The sequence below is a fragment of the Colossoma macropomum genome, unplaced genomic scaffold (genome assembly GCF_904425465.1).
Source record: "Colossoma macropomum unplaced genomic scaffold, Colossoma_macropomum, whole genome shotgun sequence".
Lineage (NCBI taxonomy): Eukaryota > Metazoa > Chordata > Actinopteri > Characiformes > Serrasalmidae > Colossoma > Colossoma macropomum.
In genome coordinates, this window is record NW_023494784.1 from 36,317,105 (window position 1) to 36,338,500 (window position 21,396).

The 21,396-nt window shown below is 38.7% G+C and overlaps 1 protein-coding gene across 1 annotated transcript in view; it reads left to right on the forward strand.

Moving 5' to 3' along the window:
- Nucleotides 1–13,908: 13,908 nt before the first annotated feature.
- The window catches only part of fstl1b (follistatin-like 1b), an 80,835-nt gene continuing 73,347 nt past the window's right edge, over nt 13,909–21,396 (forward strand). Inside the window, exons 1-2 of the mRNA XM_036570665.1 lie at nt 13,909–14,019; nt 14,148–14,204. Of these exons, the coding sequence (XP_036426558.1) occupies nt 14,017–14,019; nt 14,148–14,204 (60 nt within the window). The 5' untranslated portion in view covers nt 13,909–14,016. The remainder of the gene's footprint in view (nt 14,020–14,147; nt 14,205–21,396) is intronic.

The following is a 21,396-nucleotide window of genomic DNA, read 5'->3' on the forward strand; positions in this document are numbered from 1 at the left end:
TAAAGAAAACAAACATAAAATGTTCTTGTCCTTTTTATCATGCAAAATATCTATATTGTCTTATTTCATTTCAGTACAGTAAACTCAACAATAAATAAAAATGAAGTGCTAAAACTTGTAGAAAAAATACCCTGTATTTTTGTTCCCTGTAGAAGATGTGTTACCTTATTTTCACTTAGAAAATCAATAAAACCTCATCTGAACAAGAGTATTCCAACTTTTACACATGACAGAATCATGTTATCATGTATATAATATGCAATTTATATATATATATATATATATATATATATATATATATATATATATATATGTATATATATATATATAACAATGTGCCTATTAAAGTGCACCTAGAAACATGTAAAAGGCACTGGATTATTTTGTATTGCTCCTAGGTAGCATAAGGATTAAAAATACATCACACAGATATCTTACACTGCGTTCTCTTACTATACTGTCAGTGTCTAAAGCATACAGCTGAAAAAAATATATTGAATCTCCTTTGATAATTTCAGGTTATTCATAGTTGACAGAGATATATGTGAAATCAATGCTCTCCTTTGTTGGTTCCATGTTCTTCAGTTATGTTTAATTTTACAAGATACACACATAAAGGTTTTTCACAGCATGTCTAGTTCTGATTCTGCTAACAGAGTTTTCTCCTTTACAAGTATGTTGGCTGATGAAGTCCGATTCAGGAGTCAGTGGACCCTTCAGTGCAGGCTCTAGAAAAGCAATAACAGAGTTCTTCAGAAGACTATAAGCCTACTTTACACATTTCTCAATTTTTTAATATATTTTTTTAGCCAATTAAAAACAGACAAACCAAAAATTACATACCACATTTGAGCATCCATTACAAGGTCATCAAGCCATCTTCCATCTTTAAATGACTGGACATATCAGTGTAAAATGGAATGCATGTGTTTAGCCATCCTCTAGGTCTTTAACTGCTCAGTTTTTTTTTTTATTTTATTTTGAATGAGAACATTTTTTGGATGGTGGGCTATTCTCAACCCAACAGTGGTCTTGATGTGTAAAAATCCAGCAACACTGTTAGGGCCACCATACAAGTACCATATCAGTGTCTCTACTGTTCTGATCTACCACTGTCTAGTCAACAGCAGTCCCAGAAACTGTCCAATAATTACAGGGGTTAAAGACAGCTGATAAAATGTGCATGACAACATATGGGCTACAGCATCTACAGTGGACTATCAAAACAAAGTGTAACTAAACAAGAATGCTTTGACTGGCACTTTGGAATGCTTTGGAAAGAATGCTTTGGCTGGCAATTGAATGAAGAGATGTCAAACTTACGTATATTTCCACAACGATATAGAGTCAGGTTTATAAATATTTTGATGTCAACAAGGTTATTTTTATCATATATTATATTAACATATTGGAGTTTTTATCAACGCCATTAGTAACAGGACTAAATTGCTATCCAGTATCAATAGTCATGAACTAGATTAACTGGCTGTCCATGATCAATACAATCGATGATGGAACTAACTGGCTATCCAGGATAAATAGAGCCAGGAATTGGATTAACTCATTAACAAGGACTAAAACAGTCAATTATAGGTGTAACTGGCTATCCAGAATGTATACAGCTATGAACTGGATTAACTGGCTATCCAAAATTAAAACAGTTAATAATATGACTAACTGGTTATCCAGGATCAATACAGTCATGAACTGGATTACCTACCTATCCAGGATCAATACAGCCATGAACTGGATTAAGTGCTCATCCAGGATCAGTACAGTCATAAAATAGATTAACTGGCTATCCAGGATCAACACAATCAATAAAGCAAGTAACTGGCAATTCAGGATCAACACCATCGGTAACAGGATTAAATTGCTGTCCAGGATCAATAGTCATGAACTAGATTAACTGGCTGTCGAGGATCAATACAATCAATAATATGACTAACTGGCTATCCAGGCTATACAGACAAAAACCAGATTAACTCATTAATAAGGATGAAACAGTCAATAATAGGTCTAACTGGTTATCCACAATGGATACAGCTATGAACTGGATTATTTGGCTACCCAAAATCAAGACAGTTAATAATATGACTAACTGGTTATGCAGGATCGATACAGTCATGAACTGGATTACCTTCCTATGCATGATCAATACAGCCATGAACTGGATTAACTGCTTATCCCGGATCAATACAGTCACAAACTAGATTAACTGGCTATCCAGGATGAACACAATCAATAAAACAAGTAACTGGATATCCAGGATCAATAGCATCAGTAACAGGATTAAAGTGCTATCCAGGATCAACACAGTCAATAATATGACTAGCTGGCTATCCAGAATCAATATAATCATTAACTGGATCGTAACAGTTTATGACTGTATTGACCCTTCAATAAATCTAGTCATCAACTAGATTAATTGACAATCTAGGATTAAAACTATCAGTAATAGGATTAATGACTTTCCAGGATCAATACTATCAAAAAAAGAATTAATTTGCTATCTCAGATTAACTCAGTCATTAGTTGACTATCGAGGATCAGCAATTATTGGCTACCCTGGACAAGCTGCTCATCATGTTGTGAAAAGTACTACTAAGTTTGCTAGCATGTTAACTAGATACGTTTTAGGTAGATCCTAAGTTGATCTGTTAGGTATTTGTGAATGTTGTCAAACATATCCTTAAAAAAAAGACACTTTTCTTAGATTTACTGTTTGGTAAACACAACCTAACTAGCCAGATAGCCAGGTAGCAATGCTACATGGTAAGATAACTGACCAGCCTGTATGAGAGACTCAATATTATCTATTCACACTACCTGTTAGTTGATGAAATGACTAAAATTTTGTACCCATTTGTTTTATCCTAATAGATTTCAGTATGGAAATCATAAACGATGTATTTGTGGAGTTGTTGCTCTGCACAAGCAGGAGGCACTGGTAGGAATTTGAAAAACAGCAAAGGCACAGGCTGATCATGTCACAAATCGTTGATCGGACAATAGTGGCGTTTATCCAGGAAAAGAAAATAAATGATTGTCCAGGAGGCGCCACTTATGAAAATCACAACGTGCTGGAGAAGTGCCCCAGTGGATTTTACGCAGTGCTGTAAAAGGTGTCCCTACATGCGTGAGAAGGTTTCCTAATGGATGCCCCTCTAGTGGAGAAAATATGATGTGGTGCCATATAGGTGCCCTTAAAGTGGGATAAACCTAACCTTCCCCACAGGTGCCTTTCTGATGGAAAAAATTCATGTAGTGCCCTCTTAGATGTCCTTCCAAGTGAAAACACGATGAAGTGCCCTTGCAGTGGAGAGAAAATAGTCCCAGTGAAGAAAATGAGATGCAGTGCCCTACAGTCTCCCCTACAACATGCCCTCTAGGGCGGGCTTTCCTAAAAGTGGGTGGTGTGATGACAGTCTAGAGGTGCCACTAAATGCTTTGATAAGACTTTGAGTTTCCTCTCAAACCCTGCTTACATTCAGAACATACTATATGGCTGCTGACAAGTCTATTTTGCATTTTTGCAAGGGGCCGATAAATTAGATTAATATCCAGCATTTTGATTTAATCTCAACTGCACTGTCCCTGTTTTTTATTTTTCAATGTATCCTTTAGGTTCGTCAGATTATGTTACGTTAATTGTATTTGGTAGTAAAAGACAAAGTAATCTGTTGCCAACGATGACACAAAGTTTAAAAAACTCATTTTCATTGTTAAAAAATGATCTATTTCATCCATTGAAGTTTTCAGCTTTAGCCATGCCCCTTCCAGAATGTTCAGATGTCAGAGTGTGTGTGTTTGTGAAATAAATGTTAATGGACTCCTTTATGTTTTACTTTGGAGGTGTTTGTGATTTTTTTTTTTAACCCTTTTGTGCCAAATGAAGGCTAAAGCAGAGGGCTAATAGCAGGTTTTACAGTGATCTGGCTATGTGTTTGTGTTGTATTTCTGGGTTGTGTGGTGATAGAGGTGGTTTCTCTCACTCTGGCTAGTGATGGCAGGTTCTGGTGTGTGAATCATGTTGCTATTTTTAACCCATTGTTTGTAATATGAAGGCTAAAAGCAGAGATGTAATATAAAAGTAGCGAGTGGGTTGTGGGTGTTTTTGGAGCTGGATTGCTGGCTGATGGATGGTCACAGGTGGATGAAATCACTGTGGATTGTAAGGTCAGAGTCTGATGAGTGATCTGATGTGTGACTCATGTCACTGTTTTAACCTTTTGTTGGAATATGAAGACCAAAAAACAGAGCAAGAATATCAGGTCTTTGGAGCCAAATTACTCACTGATGCTGACATCGCATCTCGATGACGTCATGTCTAGTTAGTTAGGGCCAAGTCTGCTGAATGGTCTGATATGTGTACTGACATTTTGGTCCACAAATTGGGCGCCAGGCTTCGGGCTTTGGGTTCTCAGGGTTAAAATCATTCCCTGTATGTTTTTTATCATATAGGTGTGGTTGTACTTTTAATCTGGATTGCTTATTAACATAATGGTAATCCTTAATCAAGGATGAAGACTATTTCATCATACATGATACATCACGGTTTTTAGCGCTGGTGGGGCCCCATGTCGTGCAATAGGTGCCCATGATATTTTTTTCGCCCGTGCCCTCCAAATAGCCACCACTGCTTGCAGTCACCAGGGCTCAACCCACTTCAACACCTATGGAAGATCTTTTGCTTAATTGAAGGAATATCTTCAGGAAGAGCTGTGTTTTATCCCTTCAACACAGTTCCAGAGATCTGTATAATCCATACCAAGGTGCATTGAAGCTGTTCTGGTGGCTTGTGGAGATCGAACACCTTACTATGTTGGTTTTTCCTTTAATTTGCCACCCATATGGCAGGTGTTTCCGATAAAATGGCCAGTAAGGGTAGGTACAAAGTAAGTGTACATAATAAACTGGCAACTCACTGTTTGTGCGTGTCAGTAATACTCAGCTGTCTGCCTGTTTGAAAAGCAGATCTGAGATTGGTGTCTTTACAGTGTGAAGAGTTTAGACGCTGTGCTTGTACAGTACATGCCTAACAGCTGCATCCACGTATCCCGATAAGAAATTCATAGCTGTGAGGATCCAACCCCGGCTAATCTCCTTTACAGCCGAGACAACAGCGGCTAGTAGCCAGGCTGTTTCAGCAGCATCATTAGCTACCACGTGCGTGTAGGAGACGTGCCTTTGATATCACACTGACGGCCTTTTCTTTGATGCCACAGAGATGTCTCTCACACTGACAGCACAGAGAAGTTACACAGTACTTTCTTCTGCGATCTTATTCAGGAGCATGACATCCTGTCAGTCTGTGTGGGACTGGAAGCACTGCTGTCAGAGTCACACTGACAGTGATAGAACCATAAATTAATGCACTGGTGAGGAACGAGCATGTCCTATAATCAAAGAAAATAGAACAAATTGAAATTCAGACTGTGAAAGCCTGGCTGAATCTTTTTTTATTTGAAGTCATTAATCTATTATAAGCACGAACGGCAAAAAAAAAAAATCACTGTATGCAGAATTATTCATCATATTAATTATTCAAACTACAATTCAGAGGGATCTTCAAAAAAGAGTACTAGATATGGAAGATATCACAAAATGGTCTCATACAAAATCATAATAAAGTATGCAATAAAATAGAAATCAATATCAACATCATGTCACACATACAATGTATGTAGCATTTAGGTGTGTTATGTAAGTGTCATTTGCATGCGTCTTTATAATTCTACTCAATTAGTTAAAAAACCCAGTGCATTAACTGAGACAGTAATAAGCTAAACAGATACAGAATCTTCCTTTATAGGATACTTTTTTGTTCTCTATCGAAACACAAAGAGTTTTAGTCTGTATTTATTATTTTTGCCACAGCCCCGTGTTTTAGAGCAGGACGTTAGGCTGCCTCTCTGTCCCTCATGGTCACGTGGTGAGCAGGTAGATCTCATTGTTTTGAAGTAAATGTGTCCCAAAGACTGAAAATCAGTGTGTAACATTAAGAATTGTCACTACCGAAACACGTAGTCTCTGTGATGAAGACAATTTTGTGTTTTAATGAAAAATATTTTAAGCTGTACTGGTTAGAGTTTTTGAGTTCTGCTAAAATTAGCTACAGTTGTCATTGCTTAAACATTCGGTAAAGTTTCTGTAATGTTATAATTGTTTTGTTAGTGAGAAAGTCACACTCTCGCCCTCTCTCTCTCTCTCTCTCTCTCTCTCTCTCCCTCTCTCTCTCTCTCTCTCTCTAGCTGTCTATCTAACTGTCTCTCTATCCAGCCCTCTCTCTTTCCTTGGTCTCTTTTGTCTCTCTGTATTTCTCTCTCACTCTCTGTTTGTCTCTCTGTATTTTTCTCTCACTCTCTCCTTTGTCCCTCTCTCCATCCCTCCCTCTGTCTCTCTCGAACCAACTCTCTTTTTCAGTTCAGTTCAGAATAACTTTATTAGACTGTGAGGTACAGTATTGCTACGGCATCAGAACAGTAGCAGTGAACATCATGAAAAGTAAGATAAAAAGAACCAACATAATTAATCACCATATTAATTATTATAATCACAATATTACAGTATTATTATCACTGTAATTATAATCATACTAATTAAACATACTAATTTTCTCTCTCTTTCCATCTCTCTCTCTCTGTCCAGCTCTCTCTACGTAGCCCTCCTTCTTTCTCTTTCTCTCCATCTCTCTCTCTTTCCATCTCTCTCTGTCTCCATCTATTTTTCTATATTTCCATCTTTCCCCATTTTTCATCTCCCTCTCTCTATCCAGTCCACTCTCTTTCTCTCTCTTTATATCTCTCTCTCTCTCTCTCTCTTTCTCTCTCTTTACATCTCTCTCTATCTCTCTTTCTCTATATTGTCTCTCTCTCTCTGTTGCTGTCTACCTGTCTCTTGTTTATCTCTCTCTGTTTCTTTATCTCTTTCTATTTTTCCCATCCTTTTCTACATCTTTCTTTCATCTCTCTTATTGTTTCATCTCTCTATCCACCTCTCTCTTTTTCTCTCTTTCCATCTTTCTCTCCATCTCTCTCTCTGCATATCTTTCTCTCTCTCTTTATCCCTTTCTCTCCATCTCTCTCTCTCTCTTCCTCCCTCTCTATCTTCTCTCTCTCCATCTATTTTGGTCTATCACACTTACATGTTTCCCCATCTTTCTTTCTGTTTTTCTTTCATCTCTCTCTCTTTGTTTCATCTCTCTATCTAGTTCTTTTTTCCTCTCTTTCCATCTCTCAGTCTCTCTGTCCCCTCCTTCCATCTCTGTATCTCTCTCTCTTTCCTCTTTCTCTGCCTCTTTCTCTCTCTCTTTTTCTGTATTTCTATCTCTTCCTTTCTGCCTCTATCTCCCCACTATGCTTTCTTTCTCTGCTTCCTCTCCGTCTTTGTCCTCCTTACTGAGTCCTTTATCTGTCTCTCTGTACCTGCCTGGTGGTCTGGCTGCTGTTTGTGGCAGACAGAGATAAAGGGATTTTAGAAAAAAAGAGAAAAAAAAGAAGAGAGAGAAAGACAGAGGGTTTATCTCATGAGTCTGTGTTCATAGACTCAAATGCTGTGTAACATCTTTTATCTCTTTATCACGTCTTTGCGAAGACAGACTATTTTGCTGAAATTACATTAGGATCCTCCGTTAGTCCTAATCTCACTCCCTACAGATAGAGAGATTTCAGACAGACAGCCAGCAGGTTCGTCCCTCCCCTGACCCTGCTGGCAGAGCAAGAGAGAGAAAAGAGAGACTGTCTGCAGTCACTATATAGAATGTGAACTCATTAGGATCTTATTTGACATGCAGTGACCAACAGCAGCTTTGAATAGACACTCATTACCTGCTAATGTATGGCATAAGTCAGCATGCTTGACTGAAAGGCATTAATGAGAACCCAACCGAGAGCAAAATGAGCAAACATCAGCACTTTTGTCATTTCTGTTTCCTTTCTACTGCTGTCTTCCACCGTGAGTACTAAGAGTGATTTGGACATGTGGAGTTGCTAAATTTGTTGTTTTAATATTGCTTTAAATGTGGATTTACTGCATTCATCTACTGAAAATTCACCCAGTAAAACAGGCTTCATGTGCAGGCCCATTTTCCTCCCACACCCCACCCACGCTTGACATATGCTTTGACATACAAGAATTAATGCTTAATTAAAGTTGCACCACGTAAATAGCGTTGATGAATCAGGAGAAAAACATGCTAAAACATGGTGAGCATGTGTTCTGCTGTGAGTCGTTTAAAATAATAATTTAACAAAGTCACAAACGTTGCACTGGATTTTGTATGAGTTTTTCCAAGATGAAAAGAAGGTCCGGCTTAATGTTTAGGTCTCAAATGCAAAATCAACATTAAACTGAGGAAGATTTGAGGACAATAGTGGACAATTCATTTACATGCTCAGGAGACATGTCCTCCTTTGAACACTCTCGTAATCATCAGATTTATCTTGTAAAAGAGGTCCAAAGCACAGCTGACATTACAAAATATTCTTCTGCACTTTGTGTGCAATTATACATGTTTTTATACATACATATAATTGCAGAGTGTCATTTTACAGAACTGGATTAAACCTGGGATCCTTTTGGAGATTGAATCTACTCAGAGTAGTAAATCTTAAACGTACAAGTTCAGTGAAGGGTAATTTTAATGTTACCGCATACAAAAATATATTTGTATGTATCCAACTTTGTGGGAACATGTTGGAGAAGGATCTTTCCTGTTCCAGCAAGATTGTGCACTAGTGCACAAAGCAAGGTCCATAAAGACAATAGGTTAACTGGGTTTGGAGTGTAGGAACTCCAGTGGCCTACAAGAGCCCTGACCTCAACCTCGCTGAACACCTTTATGAACCAGACCCCTCATCATTAGAGCTTAAACCAAGTGCTGGGCGATATAAATGCATTTAATATTACAATATTTTTGGAATAAACAGTTGTATGCAAATGGTTTGGGTGCCCCAGTCAAATAACTTGTTTTGTTGAGTGAAAATAAGTTAACATATCCTCTACAGAGAACACAACTTCTGCACCTTAACACACAGTTACTGCTTATCTAAACATTATGAATTTAACATATTGGGATAAAAATAAAACATAAATGAGGTCTGTGCAAAAGTAATGTCACAGTTTACATTTTATATTTGATTTTTTCGTGTTAAAACATATGCACTAAAATTAGCAGTATAAATGCTATATTTACATGTGTTCTCTGTAAAGGATGTTTCAACTTATTTTCAATTTGATCTGGGGTGGCAAAACACATGACTAGTGTAAAGGTACTTTTTAGCTCTTGATCTCTCACTTTTCAATCTCACTTTTCTTTTTCTTAATAGAAAACATGAACATTTTGATTTCTTGGGAACATCTACCTGTACTCAAAAACAACACACTGTGTCTAGTTAAGAAAAAGGACTTTCAGTTTTCTTATAAAACAGATAACATGATGCAAAATATGGTAAAACGGTTAACACAAAAGGTGTGATGCTGTTTGACGCATCTTTTCTGAGAGTGTGCAATTCTTTTTTTAATTAGAAAAAATAAAAGAGCCCAATTTTTTTTTTTGGTTGTCTGTCCAGGAAAAAAGGAACTTTGTCCTGGAATACAGGCATTTTCATAAGTTACCAGTTACAAGTCATAATTCATTTTTACATGACCTTTTTTTGACCTGTCTTTACCCCTTGCATAATACATCAAACTTGTATTTCTAAGAAGCTACAAAAATCCAGTTTTTCATGATGTGTGTCCTATAAATGGGAAGATTGGGTTCTGTAGCTGACCTGACATCTGTTCACCTCAGATTGAGCTGAAGTGGCAACCCAAGTTGCAGTCATTGTTGGCTCAGGTGTAGTAGCAGCGTTTACAGCCACACAGAAGCATATGGAAATACCCCAAAAGGATATCAATACAGTCCTGTGTGCATTTATGAGATGCAGCTGCAGCGATAAATCTGTTGAATTTCACATCACATTAAATCAGACAGTGACAGAAGAAGATGTAGCCCAGCAGGCTAATCAGTACCGAATCTGCCACACACCTGTCCCTAATCCACAAACACATTCAGCTCTGTGTGAACGAAAGAACCCAATAAAGCTACATCTCCGCCTGCCAGGCTCACTTCAAACACTGAACCCCTTAAAATGCCAGCCTTATTACATCCTAATGCTTGTTATTTTGTAGCTACATGGAAAACAAGGCAAACTGACTGAGTTATTCTTACGTTATAGAAGTAGGTAATGGAGGCATGGACCCTCTGGCAGGTCTTGGGCATTTAATGGGTTAAGTTTCTAAAAGCAAGGTGGCTGAGTTGAAGGCTTTTTCCTTTTCTCCATCATGCTGTGATTAAAAAAAAAACATATGACGCACACACACACAGTTCCTATGATCAAAACACTTGAAATACTGCGCAGCCCACTCACTGCTGAAGGCAAAAGTGTAATTATTACTTACAAAAAAATGAAATAAATAAATAGCAGCAAAGTCTTGTCTTTAAAAGTCTCTGCCCACAGTGGGGTTCTCGTATGAGGTGCATATTTAAACATGCTGTTTTCCTCTGATTATTGTGTACCTTTGTGGATTAGAGAGGCATTTATATTTAATCAGTCATGTAAAAATGTTGCCCCCCTCACCGTCTCCACCCAAAAACAATCAAAATTCAGCATCTCAGAATGTTTTGGCTGATTACGGGAGCAAAACACAGGCCACAGACTGTACTTGCATTTACTAAACAATAACAGCTACAAGCTTTTACGCTGCTTTGCCGCTTGAATTTAACGGTTTAAACCGTCATTCTCTTATCACGACTAGATTTAATTATAGCGTGCAGTGTGCCATGATTTTTTATTATTATTATCATAAATCAGATCATCTAAAATTTGGCATTCACAGATGGAAACTTAACAGTGAACTCCAGAAATCATTTCATGCTTATTTAAGCAGAGTATTAGACGTTTCCACAAATGTTTTATCACATCATCTGTAGCATTTCTCATGGAAGGCGCTGCTATTCTGATTATCCAGCACAAGTGTTCATTCGGTCTGGTTAGGATAATAATAGCAGGGGTCAGGATTTCCCACCTCCAGTGTCATATTCAACTACACACTGTTTTCCAGCAGTTGATCGATCTCCAAAGGGACCTGATCATAAGCTAATGATGATCGCGGGTACAGGAAACATGACAAAACACTGGACTACAGGCCTGAGATGGGGAAAAACTGAGACTGATGTACACTATATGGCCAAAAGTATGTGGACACCTTACCCTCACACCTATATTACCTTGATGAACATCACATTGTAAAATAATTAAAATAGAGTTGTCCTCCTACCTTTGCAGCTGTAACAGTCTCCACTCCTCTGGGAAGGCTTTCCACAAGATTTTGGAATGCGTCTGTGGAAATTTTTGCCCTACCCGAGGTCAGGCACTGATGTTGGACAAGAAGGCCTGGCCCACAATGGGCGATCCTGTTCATCCCAAAAGTATTCAGTGCGGTTAAGATCAGGACTCTGTGCAGGCCACTGGAGTTCCTTCACACCAAACTCACCAAACCACAGGGCCACAGTCATGCTGGAACAGAGGGCTGGAACATTAATTAAAGCTGTTTATTTTCTGGATTTCACACTCTAGGAAAATAAAAACATGAAAAGTGGCCTGTCCACAAGCATAGGCACATTTTTATTGTATGTTGCATATTTTTCAATATGTTAAATCAAGCAAATACATAGAAATTGTACAGAAAAATGCCATATTAAGTTGCCCTCTGTGGAGGATGTCTTCGCTTAGGAAGTCAACAAAACGCCACTTGACTGGGGCGCCCAAACTTTTACATACTTGATGATATTTACGCCCACATTAGAATTTGCCATAAAGTGTGTACATTGCGGTTGGCCTGGATATGATTAACTGAGTGAAAAACTAATAAGAACAATTGATCCATTCATAATAGGGTTTTAACACATTGTAAAGGGCTGCTAGCTTTTTTTCAAATTGAAAACAAAACAAAAAAAAATAAATAAAAAAATGGAAACATGTTATTCCAACAGTGACAATATGTAGCCATCAAGTTTCTTTGTTCTTTGTCTGGTCTTGTGTATTCATTTCTGTGCATTTGCTCTGTGGATTTGGTTTGTTTGCTCCTTGCCTGTGCTTTTGTCTCCTTGTGAATCCTTGTATAATTCCATGTTTGTGTTGTTGCCTCAATGATCTCCTGTATGTTGTGGTGTATTTGAAATAAAGTGTAAAGACTCATACACACATCCTGCCTCTACTCCTCCCTAACCTACACCTAACACAAAAGTCAGGCACTCTACACCTACACTTTTAGCAAACATGGTTTTGTTCATGGCTAGAACCATTTTATAAAGCTTTAAAGAGCCACATACTTTACATAATTTACAACAGCAGAACTTCTTTGCATGTTGCAAATGGCCTTTACAAAACAAAACAAAGCATTATTACAGCAATGTTGAAAAACCATAATCATAGTGAAATATTGAGTAACTGATGACAGATGTACATCGTGAAGCCTAGATAATCACAAAAAAAATGTTAGTATATTCATTTCAAAGGGTACATCGAGATATAAAGCAGAGATGTTTAGAAACAGACAAGATGAGCTGATTAATGTTTTAAAAGCAGGCTGTCCTACAAACAATGCAAGCAAACCTTCAGGAAGGCTCCAACCACCACAGTCCCTCATTATCTATGATTTATTACTGAGTCACTCTTCCTGAGGGTCCGTGGATTTTAGGTCCTGTGTGTGTGTGTGTGTGTGTGTGTGTGTGTGTGTGTGTGTGTGTGTGTGTGTGTGTGAGTGTGTGAGTGAGTGGTTAGCTTTTTTTGGGGACAAAATGTCCACAGGATGATGGAAAACATGAACTTTGATGGTTTTCAAGAGGAAAACTTTATTTTGTAGAAAAAAAGGATTATTTATTTCACTAGGAAAAGCAAAATAGGTCAAGCTTGCTTGCAGAGGTCAGGGTTAGGGTTTGGTTAGGTGTTAGTTGTAACATATCAGCATTTACATACAGTTATGCACATACAAAATACAAAAAGTCAGGAAAACACCCAATACAAACTTGAGGGGGTGCATGCATTTAGCTCTTTGTGCCAAACATCTCCAAGAGGATACCATTTTAAAGGTAAATCACACCGATTTTTCAAAATTTATGCACAATTCTGTGGTTAAGATGTAAGCAAAGTCATTAATTTCTAAAGAAACTTGCTGAGTCAGAATTGTTCAGAGTGGTGGTGAAAAGAACCACATCTAAAGAGTTTGACGTCTCTGAAAGCTCCCTCTCAGAAAGATATCACATAAAATGGTTATGAATACACAGTCTGCTGTCTGAGCCATTGTTTTATGATAGTTTTGAAAACGTTTTGGTCTAAAACATACCCGTTTTTTCAAAATCCATTCATGGTTGAGGGGTACATGCAGGTCGTTGAGAGGCAAAATAGCCCCCAGAGAATTTGTGGATAGTAAATAGAATGGCTACATTTGCATTGTAGACACTGTGACCCCTGGTTCCTATCACCACCACTGTAAGTAAAAACAGAGAGGACAGGTTTCTTTACAATGAGCTATTTTACAACAAACCAGTCTGAATGACTTTGATCACATCTCAACAACTGAATTATGCAGAAATTACGAAAAATTGGTGTAATTTACCTTTAACGTGGTGGGGAAGTCTGGCCATCATTAAATTTAAAAGGGGATGCAAAGAGCTAATGTTAGATTTAAGTATAGATATTGCATAATTTACCTGTATGTAATACTAAATCAATGGAAATACCCCATAAAGGGAGGAATACAGGGTTTCTGTGTGTGTGTGTGTGTGTGTGTGTGCGCGCGCGCTCGTTCTTCGGTTCGAAGCGTTTTCATTGGCCACGTCGCGGTGGGGGGCGGGGCCAGACCCAGCGCAGATCCCCTGATTCCTGAGCGCTGAGTTTCCTGCCTGAACTCCACCAGCAGGAGGATCACCGCTGCTCTCCGCTCACAAACCAGCCCGAGCTGCTCGAGAAAATGGTGAGTAGGCTAAACCGAGAACTCCACGCTCTCTCCTCCGTCTCACACATGCCTATTGTCTTCTCTCCGTCCGTTTGCTCTTCATTCTTCGCTCATTTTCTCTTTCTTTTTCTCCCACTTATCTCCAGATGTTCCGAAGTATCTCCCTGGTCGTCTTGCTGGCCATAGTTTGCTGTCACGCTGAGGTAAGTTACTCGGAAAGGGAAAAAAATCTTACATTCGTTTGTTTTAGAAGTATAAAGAAGAATATTTCCAAATAAATCCTAAAATAACTTGCAAAGCAGCTCTTATTTCAACTTGACAGTCGTCCTCGGTCTCTCCTTGGTGGTCGCTCCCTCGAGTAAACTGAATTCTTTACGTTAGCCCACCTCTCCCAAATACTGAGTGTGCTGGACGGTGTTGAGGTCATGAAACTGATAGCTTGTGTTGGCGAACTGATTACTGAGGAGTGTGTGTGTGTGTGTGTGTGTGTGTGTGTGTGTGTGTGTGCGCGTGTGTGTGTGTGTGTGTGTGCGTGTGTGTGTGTGTGTGTGTGTGTGTGTGTGTGCGCGCGCGCTCTCTCTAATCTCCTTTTAATCATTAGTTGGATGCAGTAAGGTTCAGGTCTGAGCTTCTGAAGAGAGAGAATTCATGTTATTGAGTCTAACTGTGGACCATCCAAGGAAAGGGGAGGTCTGGTATACTGACTGACACAAACACTCTTCCCTTCTGAGAAAAGACTGTTAGAAACACTGGAATTTAAAACATGATGGTTTTCTAATGACAATTGGCTTAATGATACCTAGAAACCACTAGTTTCCTGTAGCACACCTTCAGATCTTTAGTGGTTTTAGTGGAAACTACAGTGACCAACAGAAATGTTTACCTGTTACTATAAGTCTGTGATTGTTTTTTCAGGGTTAGCTCAGTAGAACAGTTGCAGAGATCTTTTACAGAGATGTTCCCGAGTCACTTTAATTGAATCCCAAGTCGAGTCTGTGAGGTGTAATTCTGAGTCGTGTCTAGAGTCTCTAGGGTGCAATTTTGAGTCGGGTCTAGAATCTTTGAAGTGCGAGTCTGAGTCGAGTCTGTTAGGTGCGAGTCTGAGTCAAGTCTCAAGTCTTTGAGGTGTAAGTCCAAGTAGAGTCTCTGAGGTGTGGATCCGAGTTGAGTCTCAAGTCTTTGAGGGGCAAGTCTGAGTCAAGTGTAGAGTCTTTGAGGTGTGAGTTTCAAGTCTCTGTGATGCCAGTCCAAGTTGAGTCCCTTAGGTGTGAGTCCAAGTCGAGTCTCTGGGCTTTATCTGAGTTGCAAGTCTGAGTTGAGTCTCTGAGATGCATGTCCGGGTAGAGTATCAAGTCTTTGAGGTGCAAGTCTGAGTTGAGTAGCTGAGATTTGGATCCGAGTTGCGTCTCCAGTCTTTGAGATGCAAGTCCAAGTCTCTGAGGTGCGAGTCTGAGTCAAGTCTAGAGTCTCTGAGGTCTGAGTCCAAGTTGAGTCTCTGAGTCTGAATCAAGTCTCAAGTCCCTGAGGTGCAAGTCCAAATTGAGTCTCAAGTCTTTGAGGTGCAAGCCTGAGTCAAGTCTTGAGTCACTTCATATGAGTCCTATCTTTAATTTTGAAGTTTCCAGTTTTAGGATATTAGAATTGGCAGATTCTTAATTTTGCCACTGGACGTATCTTTACATTCCACCGATATTTCAAACCAGTATTCGATTATGTATTTCTCTGAATCCAAGTTGAGTCTCAAGTCTTTGTGATGCAAACCCAAGTTAAGTCTCTACCACTCTACTAGGCAACTAGTATGTGTTACTGTGCTAAAATGTCTGCATTTTATTCAGTGTAATGCATTTATAGCCCTTTTTGCATTTTTGCTGCAATGCTAGTCCAGGTAGATTTAGTCCCAGTCTCAACATTTTATAAATGTATCGGCGTTAGTACCAGCAGACATCTACATGGAAAATATTGGATATTGACATCGGCCCACAGTTCCCTTATCAGTGGATCTCTAATTCTGATGGACACACACAAATAGTTGGTTCAGCAGAACAAGTGCAAATATTTTTGATGTCAGTGAAGATAACAGTGACGGCAGTGGTGAGATGAGACACAGGCAGATGCGGGACCCTGGACCTGCAATGTTCTCATGCACATGCAAACATTTAAATCAACAGGACACTTGCAGACGTGCTTGATACTATGGTGGTGGTGATGATGATGATGATGATGAGAGGCAGGCTGTGATGTATACAGTAAACACACAGCTGTTAAACCTATGCAGATGAGAATCTGTTGTGATGAAAGATGATTGGTGCAATGTGCTGCAGCCTCAGATGGGACTTGGATGCTGTGTTTGTTAGCATTGGCTCCAGCGCATTGTCACATACAGTGGTGCCAAGTTATGAAGCTCTGCGAACTTCAGCATAGGATGTTAACTTAAACCTCAACATTTCTGAGAAACGTACTGACTCAGATTTCTTTACAGTGGTGGTGATAGGAACCAGGGGTTGTGATGTTAACAGTAATATCACTGTTGTTGGAAGAAAACCTCATATCTCTAAAATAGTAACTTTACAGGAGAAGGAAAAAACCTACTTTACTTTTAATGTAAGTCATCTTTCCAAGTCATTTTGGGCCATTCTTCATGAAACTTACACATAATAAAAGGGACACAAGCACTTTCAAATGATGTCAAAAACTGAAATCCGGAAAAAAATGGCGATATAAGGTTTTCTTCCGACAGCAGTGATATGCAAATATAGCCATTTTATTTAAAATGACCAGTGAACCTGCATATGTCTTCTGAGTTTTTATATGTAATGGTATAAATGGTAACATAGCGGTAAATTCTTTGGAGACTATTTTGCCTCACAACGACCTGCATTTACCCCTCCGCCATAAATGGATTAAAAAAAATAGATATGTTTTAGACCAAAACTTTCTCAAACCTATTGTAAAACAATGTCCCAGACATCAGGCAGTGTGTTCATAACCATTTTATATAATAACTTTCTTCAAGGTTTTGTTTGTAATGTTGATAAATGAAAAAATAGAAGTAAATATGAAAAATTTTGTTTTCTTTGGGTAATATTTGTGTGAGCATGTGTGCACATTTAACAGTGAAGTGTATAATTTCTACAGTACAGCCAGTGTTAGCTTAGTAAACATATAGGGAACAATTTGGCCACTTAAGTAGCTGCATATAAGAAAGAAGGACAGAAAATTAAGTCCTTAATTGCAGATATACATATAACAGTTAGTCATCAGCTAAAATATCATAACTGTGACAGCACTAACGCCATCAGAAGAAGAGGCCTTGTTCACTAAATGGCATCCGAGAGCTGGAAGCATGATGGAAAATGAAGCATTTACTGAGAATAAGAATGAGGACCGGACTCTGTGAGAACGTTTTAATTTCATAAATGTTTGCCTTTGCAGTGATGAGTGAGCGTCTGAGCTGAGTTTTATTGTGTGTTAGGTTAAGAGCATTTCTTAAAAGCTCAAGGCTCATTCAAAGGCTTTATGCATGAAAATGTGAAGGAAGTACTTTCACGCTGAAAGGATAGCTGATAAAACATTCAAACTGAGACATGAGCATCTCTTAATGGGTGTTAATTCACCACTTACACCCCTCCCCTCCCTACACCCACACCACAACCCCCCCCATTTCAGGCTTCTCAGACTTCTTTGCTTATCCTTTTCACTGTGCCTAGCTCTGCTTTAGCTTTGCAGCCTGTCAGATGTTTAGTCCCCCCAGGGTATGATGGGCCGCTTACATAGACATGCTCTTAAAGGGTGTCGGCTCAAATTAAACCCCACTACCTTTCACTCTGTGAGCTTGAATGCCCCCCACCTCTTCCACACACACACACACACACACAAGTCCAGGCTGGAGAGAAGCTGTGTGGAGGACAGATGGAATGCCAGCCCTGGGATAAAGAGAGAGAAAGACAGCAATGCAGTTTGTTATTGTGTTTACAAGTATGTAAATTATTCCACATAAATGCGTAAGGGCTTTTTAGAAAACAATGAAACATACTGTTAAATGTTGTCTGCATATGAAAACAATGTTGTCGCTGTCGTAAGAAATCCTCTAACCTCAGAAACGGTATTTTTATAGGAGAAGGAAAAAATATTTTAAGAAAATGATATTCATGTGATTTTGGGCTGTTTCTGTTGGTCTATTCAACACCAGATGTACACACAATATAAAAGGCAGCTGGTCTTTTTTGAATGTTGTAAACTTTGTAAAATGGAAAAAGGGCACTCACTGTAATTTACTATTACACTGACTATCGTATTTTGTAAGATATTTTAAATATATTACTCGAGTGAATGTCTGATGCGGTGTTAATGCAAGCTTGTGTTACTTGATTTTATGTGTTCATAGCTGTCACATCTTCATGCCATAACTAGCTACGAGCACACAGAGTTCTGGACTTCGGTCATTTCGAAAGGTGAATCTCCAATCATGAGATTCATTGTGGATAACCGGATAATGTAATAGCTTCCATCCCAAGACCTCACAGTCAGCAGTGACCTGATTGGTTCTGCTGACCTCAGAACAGCTATAGTTTTCCACAAACTGCCCACAGTTTTTAGCTCTGCATTAGACTTTACGTGACTTGACTTCTTGTTATCATGTATAGTTTAGAGATGCACAGAGATATCAGAGTCATATCGGTCTCAATAGGTATCTGCTAAATAAACAAATATCGGGCAGATGATTAGACTTGGCTGATATTTTAAAACAGTATTAGATGATGCATTTATTGTACAGTGGAAAAGCAGAACGGTAACATTTTCTTTTAAGTTCTAGGTATTAACCAGGTAAATAAACAGATACTTCAAAGTAACAGAGACTTATTTTGGGTAACATGTTTCCAACTAAGACATTTTGCTAAATTACACTGGAATTCCAAAAAGGTTCAACTGGATAAGTTAACTTTTGAGGTATGAACTCAAGAGTACTGTGTATAAACAGTGATCTAGTAATTGCCTCGTACTTTAGTAAGTACCTAGTACTCTTACCTGGTTGATACCTAGAACATAAGGGACTGTGAAAAGAAGTGCTACTAAATAGGATGTTTAGGTGATGCTGGGATACTGTGCTAAAATGACTGCATTTTATTCATTCAAATCAAATCATGTTTTTTTGTCACATCACATTTACACAGGTGAGTAGAAATCTTAGATGCATAGTACCCTTGTAGTGCTTAAATACAAAATTATACAAGAAAAGAAAATACCACTGCTGTCAGAACAAAACCTCGTACCTAAAAAAAAAGGTAATTTACAGGAGAAGGAAAAAACATTCTCAATTCTAATGGAAGTAAATGGAGAATTATTTTTTTCAGAGTAATTTTGGACCATTTATGTTGATCTGTTCAACAAGAAGTTTTGATGCAACATAAAGAGCAACTGTCTTTTTCAAATTATGTCAAAAAATGAAAAACGACAAAAATGGAGATTTTGTCCCGACAGCAACGATATATACAGCAACAATATACATTAGAATCTAAATATATACACATATACACATTAATATACACTAATAATTAATATCATATAAAAATAAATGTTACATTTCTCTGTAATGCTAAGCCAGGTAGAGCTAGTCCCAATTTATTTATTTTTTTTAATGTTTACGTATCCATATTGGTGTTGGCAGATCAGATATTGGCATTGGCAATTGCCGTATCAGAGCATCCCTGGTACAGGTATGCAACGCACATTCTATAGGCTAATATATACAATAGCAATGAATGTGAGGGCTTGTGTAAGAACATATGATACAATGTGAGTGTTTATGAGGGCAATTAGCTGATTGTTAAATTGTAAAATGCCAACCCTATAATATGTTTTATATGGACTATTCGTAATGGGGCTAGATAAATCGGCGGAGAGAAAATGCCATCTTTGCTTTAGGATACAAACTCCATAGTTGGCTACATGTAGAGGTGAAAAACATAAAGGAGGTTCAGATTTGACAGTTGCTTTAGTACACATATTTTGCAGTTTGTTTACTGTTATTTCTGCAAAATGGAACCATAATTGTGAGCCTAGTTATGGCACTGCACATTTTCAGTGATTAAATTGGACACCAGTCCAAGAACTGTTAATAAAGGATTGCTGTAGGTCTCCCAGAGCGCAAAAACTGTTGTGTTTGCAGAAAAAAAGCTGACAGCTGAAATGACCAGGAATCCAGAAACGGCCTAGCGCTCTTTCTAACCCACTTAGAGAAATATCAAATTGAAATGAATAGGATGTTTTGCACCCCATCACACGGATAACAGAAGATGAAGGATGTCTGAAGCATATACTGAAACATGAGCACATGCACACACTGCAACAGAGAACAGATCTGAGCTCCTCTAGGCTTTTTTCAAAGAGGGCTGAATGACACCGAGGGAAGATAATACAGTTATCTAAATCTGATCCTGATAGTGCCGTACTGATAGAGGATTAGGCCTGAGAGAGAGAGGGGGGGAGAGGCCCTATTAGTGGTGCTCAAGCTCCGACCAAGAGAAGAGCCCTTCCCAGATAGCGGGAGAGGAAGAGATATGAAGAAAAAAGCGAGATGAGGGGAGAGATAGAGGTGGGGGAGAGTGAAAGGGGCTTGGTGGGGGGTATACGGGAAGGAGAAGGGGAGGATATAGAGATAAGCGCGGGGGAGAGAGCATGAGATACAGAGAGAGCGAGAGTCATTGGGTGAGAGAGATAGAGAAAGGAAGGCTGTGGTAGAGAGAGAGCAGTGACTCCCCAATGTAAGTGTAGCACAGATGCAGCTGAAGATCAGCGCTAGTCCTACAGTGATGAGTGATGTGCTCCCAGAATGCTCTCTTCTGCAATTAGAGCTAATCAGCATGCATACAGGAGCTTCACATCGGCCTAAACAGAGCTCAATGCACAGAAAACTCACTGAGCTTAAAGCTTAGCTTGATGAAAGGTCAGATTTCCATAACTTCTCCAGTTTACTCCGAATTTCGTCAGCCAAGATACGTTTAGAGTTGGAAGTTTTCTTCTTCAGTTTTGCCCTGGGCTACATGCTCTTTTACTGTCCTGTTGCGGCTCCACAGCAGAAATAGATTTTTATGTAAAAATAAAATGATCCTCCTTTGCAGCAAAATAAAGCTCTGCTGATCATTTTAACACAGTCTTAACAATAAAAGGTCTTAAATGCTGAAGTTAATGTATAACTGCTAATTCACCAACCTTTAACCTTGAAAATTGACACGCAGACTGCTGGTCATCATAGCAGCGCAGACAACTGTCTCGCCTAGCTAGTAGCTAATGAAAAGGCAAAGAGAGAGATTTAAGATAAACAGATAAATAATAATCTGCATCCAGAAATGCTGGTGCCTCAAGCACCATTTAAGATGGAACGGGAAATTTAGAACA